Genomic DNA, 9772 nt, shown 5'->3' with positions numbered 1-9772 from the left:
TGGTGGAAGGAAAATAGTATAATTAATATCAGAAGGTTTATGAGGTTTTATTTCATTCAGAGTTAAATTAGACAGAATATGTTTGTAACAGGTCTTAGTGACATGTGTTTTGAATAAGTGTGACACTCTCATAGGTTTGACCAGAACTGAGGAGACAAGAGGCAGATATCAGACATTTACATTTATGTTTCTGGCATTTAGCAGATGCCCTTATCCAGAGAGACTTACATTTTATCTTATTTTATACAACTGAGTAATTGAGGGTTGAGGACCTTGCTCAGGGGCCCAGCAGTGGCAGCCTGGTGGATCTGGGATTGGAACTCACAACCTTCTGATTTTATTTAGCTTTCAGTGATTTCATCTCAGAACACACACACACACACACACACTCTCTCTCTCTCTCTCTCTCTCAGTTTGCTTTCAGTTTGGAAAGATGATGTCTGTCTAATATCTTCAAATGCAAAAGCCCACGTCTAGCACACACTGAGGAAGAATGAACTCGTTCTTGTGGCCTAACATGTTTCAGTATCTTAAAAGAGTTAAAAACCAAAGGATTTGTTAACGGAGATGAGCCAGAGGTAGATATGGCTGAAAAAAATGAATCCTGTCCAAGAGGAGGGGGAGCTGTGTAATTTTCTATACAAGTCCAATCAGTCAGATCTCTCAGGAGCCCAAATAAGAGAGCGCTTATATACAATATACAATATTATTCCCTCACATTACAAAGTCATGGCCACACATTGAGCAACATCCTCACAATCTGGTGAGCAGACCCCAGTTTATGTGACTAGACAGTTGACTGTCTGAAGAGGAACTGAGCGGCACCAGAGCAGCACAGGGAACTGACTCTCTTAGAGAAGATATATCCTTACATGGGTTCCTTTACCACTGCTACTCTGATGACACTCATCTTATCTTCTCCTTCCCTCCCTCAGATACCATGGCTTCTGCTTGGATCTCAACATGTCTGGAAGACATATCTTGATGGATGTCAGCTCATCAGCCCAATGTCAATCCCAGCAAAAACAAACTGTTGTTCATGCCTAGGTAAGGATCTTGCAATCTTCCTGGAAACTCCCTGGTGACCACTGCTCACAACCTTGGGGTAACCATATATAATAACTGTCCTTTTCCTCACACATTGCTCATGATGGTGTTTTTCTTTACAGTATCAGAAACATTCTGCCATTTTTGTCCACATAGGCTGCTCATGTGCTTGTTCAGTCTCTTGTCATTTCAAGACTGGACTACTCTAACTCTGAGCACAATTTGGCTCTAAATCTACCTCTGAGCGCAATTTGGCCTCTGCAAATGATCCAAAATGCAGCTGCGTGATTTGTTTTCATCCTCTACACCACACTGCTACGCTCATTGCAGTGGTTTCCAGTAGCTGGATGCATCACATATAAAACACTGATGCTTGCTTACAAAGACAAAAATGGACCAGCAGCCTCTTACCTCAAAGCTCTTATCGCTCCTTGCACTGCACCACTCTCCCTCAGATCCTACAGCGTTATTATATCAATAATAAAACATATTATTATTATTATGTACTTCATGTTATATTTTTATTAAACACTTCTAACCAGTCCAGAGGGGTTGTGTGGAAGTGCAATAGTTCTGCCACCGGATTCATCAATTGTCTACAAAACACAGCAGCGCCTGCAGGATGGTGAATTCTCATTATCAATGTTTATGAAAGGTCCTGTCTCATATGCCTGAATGGACATGAATGGGATTCATTGGCCATGTACTTTAACACACTCAAGACATTTGCTTCCTGTACGAGAACTACTAACATAAATATCCACAATGTATGTATAGTTTACAGACAATAAAGTTATTAAGATATTTAATTCTTTTGCTCTGTAAGGCTCCAACAAATCTAATATTCAGAGTTTGTGGTATTTTGCACTGAGATATTTGTGGGTTATTTTCTCATATTTGTACAAGTCAATGAAGTGTAATGCCTTTCCTCAGGAGTGCTTCAATAAACCCAATACTATAGTTTGATGTATTTTGTACTGTGATATTTATCAACATTATGTAAGACTCTATCTGCATGGAATCTTTAAAATAAAGTTTGTTACTGCCACTGGACTCTAGATCAGTGGAGACGTATTCTCTGGCGTGACCAATCACGCTTCTCTGTCTGGCAATCCGATGGACAAGTCTGGGTTTGGCGGTTATCAGGAGAACGGTACTTGCCTGACTGCACTGTGCCAAGTGTAAAGTTTGGTGGAGGGGGATTATGGTGTGGGGTTGTTTTTCAGGGGTTGTTCTCGGCCCCTTAGTTCCAGTGAAAGGAACTCTTAATGCTTCAGCATACCAAGACATTTTGGACAATTTCATGCTCCCAAGTTTGTGAGAACAGTTTGGGGATGACCGCTTCCTGTTCCAACATGACTGTGCACCAGTGCACAAAGCAAGGTCCATAAAGACATGGATGAGTGAGTTTGGTGTGGAGGAACTTGATTCTAGAGGAATGGTCAAAAATTCCCATAAACACTCTCCTAAACCTTGTGGAAAGCCTTCCAAGAAGAGTTGAAACTGTTATAGCTGTAAAGGGCGGATCAACTCCATATTAAATGTCATTAAAGTTCATGTGCATGTAAAGGCAGATGTTGAAAGATGAAAACTTTCATCAATATCGTGTAACTTATATTTGTTACTGCCTCTAACACGTCACTTCAGCGCCTCCTACTGGTGGTCGTGTAGTTTAGTGTTTGTCCCTTCAGTGTTGCATTAATCCAGGGATTCCCAAACTAGCAGTCGTTACCCTACTTTCACAATAAACAAACTAACTCCTTTTTTTTACTCAATTATTTTACATATTAAAAACATTGAAGATAGATTTTGTGTGCTAATATTTTTAAATGTTACTTTTTCTCTATTCTGACATGCTGCACATTTCCCCGCCCATCGCTCTCTGTTGAGTTGTGTCCCAAATCATGGCATTATGTAATACTCTAAAGCACTAACACTAACCGGCTCTGCTATTACAGTTAGTGTACAACTTTATTGTCATTACAAAGTACAGGGACATAGCAACGAAATGCTGTTTAGCATCTACCAGGAGTGCAGAGTAGAAAATGTGCAAATGAACAAGTGCAAATAAATATGTAAACATACACTGATCAGCCATAACATTATGACCACCTGCCTAATATTGTGTTGGTCCCCCTTTTACTGCCAAAACCCTGACCCATCGAGGCATGGACTCCACTAGACCCCTGAAGGTGTGCTGTGGTATCTGGCACCAAGATGTTAGCAGCAGATCCTTTAATTCCTGTAAGTTGTGAGGTGGGGCCTCCATGGATCGGACTTGTTTGTCCAGCACATCCCACAGATGCTCCATTGGATTGAGATCTGGGGATTTTGGAGGCCAAGTCAACACCTCAATCTTGTAGTTGTACTCATCAAACCATTCCTGAACCATTTCTGCTTTGTGACACGGCGCATTATCCTACTGAAAGAGGACACAGCCATCAGGGAATACCGTTTCCATGAAAGGGTGTACATGGACTGTAACAATGCTTAGGTAGGTTGTCGGAGAAAAATAACATACCCAGCTTTGAATTATATACCTACCTGTCAAAGTAACATCCACATGGATGGCAGGACCCAAGGTTTCCCAGCAGAACTTTGCCCAAAGCATGACACTGTCTCCACCAGCTTGCCTTATTCCCATAGTGCATCCTGGTACCATGTGTTCCCGAGGTAAGCAATGTACACGCACCAGGCCATCCACGTGATGTAAAAGAAAACGTGATTCATCAGACCAGGCCACCTTCTTCCACTGCTCCATGGTCCAGTTCTGATGCTCAGGTGCCTATTGGTGGTGCTTTCAGCAGTGCACAGGGGTCACCCTGACTGGTCTGCGGATCCATACGCAACAAACTGTGATGCACTGTGTATTCTGACCCCTTTCTATCAGAACCAGCATTAACTTCTTCAGCAATTTGAGCAACAGTAGCTTGTCTGTTGGATCGGATCACACGGGCCAGCCTTCACTCCCCACATGCATCAATGAGCCTTGGCTGCCCACGACCCTGTCTCCGGTTCACCACTGTTCCTTCCTTGGACCACTTTTAATAGATACTGACCACTGCAGACCGGGAACACCCCACAAGAGCTGCAATTTTGGAGATGCTCTGATCCAGTCGTCTAGACATCACAATTTGGCCCTTTGTCAAACTCGTTTAAATCCTTACGCTCGTTCATTTTTCCTGCTTCTAACACATCAACTTTGAGGACAAAATGTTGAATTGCTGCATAATATATCCCACCCACTAACAGGTGCCATGATGAGGAGATCATCAGTGTTATTCACCTCACCTGATAGTGGTCATAATGTTATGGCTGGTTGGTGTATATAAAACTCTTTACTTTGTATGAATCTTCCTTCCATCCATTTTCTGAACTGTTTATCCTACACAGGGTCAATGAGAGCCTGATCCTATCCAAGGGGACCAGGGGACACCCTAACCAGGGTGCCAGCCCAACACAGGGAACACTCACACACTGGACAATTTAGAGATGCCAATCAACCTACCACACATCACTGGACTGGAAGAGGTAATCAGAATACCAGGAGGAAAACAGACACACACACACACACACACACACACACAGAGGCAGGAATTGAATCACTAACCCCAGAGATAAATGTACTAAACACTAAGCCACTGTGTCTCTCCTCTGTATGAATCAGTTTTGTTGATAGAAAACACAAATGCAGAATTAGATTAGAAATGCAGATTATAAGAGTTAAGTAAGATTATTTATGTATGGAATACTTTACACATAAAACTACAAATTGTAAAATAAAAATAAAAGTAGTCTCTGCTAGATTTTGTGGCCATATAGCAACTTGTCATTTAGTCTGAGCTTAAAAAGAAACCATGGTGTAAACCTTTTATAGGAGGATCTTTTACATTTCATTTCATCAGATAAAAACACACCCAGTCCTCCTCTATACCATGATGAACATTAGATATTTAACAACATAGAACAGAAGAATCTGAAAAGAGGGAATGATCACCATGAAATCTCAAATGTGAGCCAATATATTTTTATTATCATCTATATAAAATAATACAAAACAATGATAAACATTAAACATAAACTTCATAAATATCTAATAAATCTTAAATATCTAATAAAATGTAGTAAAAAGCATAAATATCTAATAAAATGTAGAAAAAAGCTTAAATATCTAATAAAATGTAGTAAAAAGCTTAAATATCTAAAAAAAATGTAGAAAAAAGCTTAAATATCTAATAAAATGTAGAATAAATCTTAAATATTTAATAAAATGTAGAATAAATCTTAAATATTTAATAAAATGTAGAAAAAAAGCTTAAATATCTAATAAAATGTAGAAAAAAAGCTTAAATATCTAATAAAATGTAGAATAAATCTTAAATATATAATAAAAGGTCAATGTACAATAACAACAAACACTGAAATAACTATTTACTTACCTACAGAGAGCTCAAGCAACATGTCAAGAGAAAGAAGAGTGTTTAAAGTGTGACCAGGACATGGATTAGTTTATTAAACTTTGGTTAGTTATGAATAAGTTAATAATCATCTAGGATTAAACTAAATGGAGAATAAAAACAGTTCTATGTTACCAATGAGCAAAACATACAGAGTTTAATCTACTGATGAGGATCCAATAGCAAATAATAGATTTGTGTCCTGATCACTCTTTAAGACAAAAGGGATAGAGGTGTGTGTGTGTGTGTGTGTGTGTGTTAGAGGGGTGTGAATGTTGCTCAGACTCTCTCTATGGTCTTCATCATTTCCTGGACACGCTGCTTCACGATCTTCAACACTGCGGAGGCTAAAGCTGCTGGATCTCCGTAAAGCTCCAGAGGCTGATCGAAAAGGTCCTCAAGCAGAACTGTCAGTATATTCTGTACACACACACACACACACACACATATCCAGCATGACATTGATGAGATTGATCAGAGAATTTAAAGCAGATTCTTTAGAACGTGTATCATGGCATTAGAAAAAGTTCCTGACTTACAGAAAGCCTTAAAAAGAGTCGCTCTGCCTCAGGCTCCCTGACCTCCACGTCCCACTGGCTGATGGCTAAAAACAGAGGCTGCAATAATCCTCCATCCGACTTTAAAGAAGAAAAACGAGAAACATGATGTTACGTGATAGAACCTTCTCCCAAGTTTTGCTGGCAGTTCTATAGTGTTTATGAGACTCTTACAGCTGGAGGCGGCGAGCTGTGTATAAAGCACCTGAACAAGACGAGCTCGAAGAACACATCGAGGAAGCTGAAATGGTGCAGCTGTACAGGAGAGAAACGTTAGAAAAAGCAGTTCCATTTACACCTTAAAGACTCCATCTCTAATCCTTTCCATTTAGCCAGGTGGAATTGTAAACGCTTATTTCCCAGCTTACCTGAGCCTGGAGCAACTCCGCCTCGATCCACTCCCAGTTGGACGGCTTTCTCACGAAACGGATCACGGAGTCGTAGGCCCGCTTAACACCGTCCACGTCCTGTCCGGAAAAGGAGACACCTCGTCACTGCTTTGTCACCTGGGCTAACGCCGGGTGTGTACGAGACAGAACCGGGGGAAATCAGCACTCACCTTTTTGTTGGCTGCTGCCAGACGCATGAGAATCTTCTTCCCTGACAAGTACAGGAGGTTCTGCACGAGCATGCAGTCCAACATTCCCTGAACACCAGAGATAACACACAACACGAGTCAAGCCAGAGTGGAATCTACCGTGTAGGAACAACACGTCTTCAGAGAGACTAGACGAGTAAAGAAAGGTTGACTCACAGAGAACGCCTCGCGAATGGCAGGCAGCTTCAGAGCAACGTCTGTAACTCCATCGAGCCAGAGGTGTGCGCTAAAACAAAACACGAGCTGACGATGAGCCGATTTTTGTTACACTGACATGAGACAACGTCAAAAGGTGAAGATGACCCTACCTGATGAAGGGTACCTCGCTCTCCTCAGGAGAAAGATCATCCACACTTTCCTGCAGACAGAAAACAGCATGAGATCATTAAACAGCACACAGTACATTTATCCAGAATCCCACTGATGTAGATACAAATCCGGTCTGAGACACTGGATTACCTCAAAATCTGACTCAATATCCAAGTCAGCATGAGGAGTGAGGGATCTTTCCTCTTCCTCCAGATGGGACGTGTCCACCTGATCCTCCACACTCACAGGTAGGTGAGAGCATCTCCCCTGATTAAAGGTTTGCTGTGAATAAAACACAAACATTGACAGTGCACATGAACAAACCCCAGAAGTGAACTCCACAATGTAGTGGACAGAGGAATGAATTTACCTCGCCGTCCTCGTGAGGCACAGAGGTGACGGTCTCCACGCCAAGGCAGGACTCCGGCTCTTTCACGCTCCCAGAGACTCGCTTATGAGGAAAAAAGGAGAAACTCAGTCGCTGTACTTACTAAAGCTTTGTGGTGCTGCAACAGTTCAGCTCTTACCTGTACGCTGGTGAAAGACTCCTCACATGCGGTGGAGTTCGAGGATCCCTGTTAATAACAACCACGACAACTGCATGTCACTCAAACGCTCATCTATTCATAATGAATGCTTTATAAACAGAAAGAAGACTGCTATTACCAAAGGAACGCAGGAGGTCTCGGTGACGGTAAACCTCCACGGCTGGATGAAATACCTCCGCACTTCCACCGACTAGAGACAGAAACACAACACAGAGTGTGACTACGACATACAAACAAGAGCGTACATTCGTGTCTCTGCTGCTGCGCTGACTTTAATAAAACACCTGAAACTGGGAGCCGTAGATGTGGGAGGTGAGAAACCGGACGTTACTCCGAGCGCTGTGCAGATCACCGGCACCACTGTGGCGTGAAAACTACAGCACAAACATTCCAGTGTGACTCTCATCAAAGCAGTTTCATACAAACACATGGAACAATTTCATTACAGTAAAAACTAGACTGAGAAAAGGAGGAAATATGAAATTACCAGGACGACAGCTGACGTCTGAGGGAGGAGTTCAGTGGGAGGGAGCTGCTGGATCGGCTCAGTGACCTTCATAAACACACACACTCTGTTAGAAATGAACAGCTAATAGAATTTTCATTGTAGTATGAAGTGTTTTAACTCTAGTGCTTTATTACTGACACATACCTGGACATCCTCCACTTCCTCCACATCAGCAACAGCTCCTGTAATCAATTGTACACATTTAACCAAATCACTATTTATTCATGTCCCTGCAGAGGGTGTGTGTGTGTGTGTGTGTGTGTGTGTGTGTGTCTGTGTGTGTCTGTGTGTGTGTGTCTGTGTGTGTGTGTGTGTGTCTGTGTGTGTGTGTGACAAGATCTCACTTGTTTCTGCGACATTAACTGTAACTTTAAAGTGTTAAAGATAATTGATGAAAGTTTTGAATAAAGACTGAAAATAGAGAATAAATCTCTGTGGTTTGAGAGGAAGAAGAGGAAAGCTAACAGTAACTCCGCTTCATGTCGGGCTTCTGGACATCACCCTGTCCTTCATTCATTTCATCTAAAAGCACAACTCCAAGTCTTTTATTCCTCACATCATCACTTTTAGACCTAAAATCCTCTTCTTAAGAGCCATGTAGCATCGCGGGCTAACGTTAGCTCGGCTAAGCGCTTTATAGCTAGCTCTGTTAGCTAAACTACACACCGGGGTTTATCCTGTTTATCCGCTGTAGCTGTGTATTAAAGTCTTTCATTTCACTCACACACACACACACACACAGTGTCTCTGTAAACTGTTAGCTGATTATAAAGACACAAGCTAAGTGCTAAGTGAGCTCTTCTCTTCTTACCTGGAGCAGGTTGAGGATCGGCAGCGGGCAGACCGCTTCTCCTCTTCAGCCTGTGATAAGCCCAGTATCCCGCAGAGGCGAGCGCGAGCAGACCGCCGGCGCAGGCCACACCCCGGAAAGTGCTCGCGCTGGGAAGAAACTTACTGAAGTTCATCTTCTTGGTAGAGTAATCGTGGATTTGAAGCAGCGAGAGTCCACTAGCAGTCCAAATTGTTGTTGTTTGTTGCCGTGTTTAATTTTAAATACCTCTAGAACGCCTCCTGGTTACGTCACGCATTTTAAAAATCAACTACATGGTGACGTATGTTTCGTGTATTTATTTAGGTATTAAATAAAATAATAATTAATAATTAAATTATTCGTTATTAATTATAACGAGGCGCGAGTGTTAAAATAATTTTAATGAAATAATTTTAATTAAAAAAACATGTCAATTCTATATTTTTAAACAGTATCGTGTTTTGTACCGGATATTAATATGGACACCGACACGTCAATGCGTCCGCCATATTGGAAGGGGCAGAAGTCGTTCATAATCCAGTGCAGGTTTTATCTACAATTTGTAGTCGACCTTTATAAACTCATGCTGTAACTCGCTTTGTCTTTGTTACAGATGACCTCCTTTTCGTAGTCTCCATCTATCTGCAGATCTGCTTTGACACATTTATATCTTCCACAACACTTCATTAATAAAAATGGAATAATGAGTCGATCATGTGCTCCAAACCAGGGGCGTCGCTAGGGCTATTCATTCGGGGCTCGAGCACACGAGCACACACACACACACACACACACACACACACACACACACCTTGGATGAGCTTTTTATTGTACATCTGTCATTATTGGTGTTTTATTGGATTATTAAGGATTGTTTTCTCTGTAATGTTTGATGTGTTTTGTCTGTGTGTGTTTGCTGGATTGCTATTAACTGGAT

The 9772-nt window shown here is 41.6% G+C and overlaps 1 protein-coding gene across 1 annotated transcript; it reads right to left on the bottom strand.

The window, feature by feature from the left end:
- Positions 1–5390: 5390 nt before the first annotated feature.
- On the bottom strand, positions 5391–9535 carry LOC131363877 (uncharacterized). Its single transcript, XM_058406833.1, has 15 exons — positions 8836–9535; positions 8169–8206; positions 8004–8069; positions 7801–7890; positions 7635–7706; positions 7496–7543; positions 7339–7419; positions 7119–7250; positions 6968–7017; positions 6816–6885; positions 6621–6707; positions 6430–6528; positions 6236–6316; positions 6044–6142; positions 5391–5924 (listed from the first exon to the last, which is right to left on the bottom strand). Exons 1-15 carry the CDS (start codon positions 8987–8989, stop codon positions 5784–5786), a joined length of 1308 nt encoding a protein of 435 aa, XP_058262816.1. The 5' UTR covers positions 8990–9535; the 3' UTR covers positions 5391–5783.
- Positions 9536–9772: the final 237 nt, after the last annotated feature.

The sequence above is a fragment of the Hemibagrus wyckioides genome, linkage group LG13 (assembly GCF_019097595.1).
Source record: "Hemibagrus wyckioides isolate EC202008001 linkage group LG13, SWU_Hwy_1.0, whole genome shotgun sequence".
In the NCBI taxonomy this organism is placed as follows: Eukaryota; Metazoa; Chordata; class Actinopteri; order Siluriformes; family Bagridae; genus Hemibagrus; species Hemibagrus wyckioides.
Note: the sequence above shows the minus strand (reverse complement) of the source record. Positions and strands in the feature narration are given on the sequence as shown.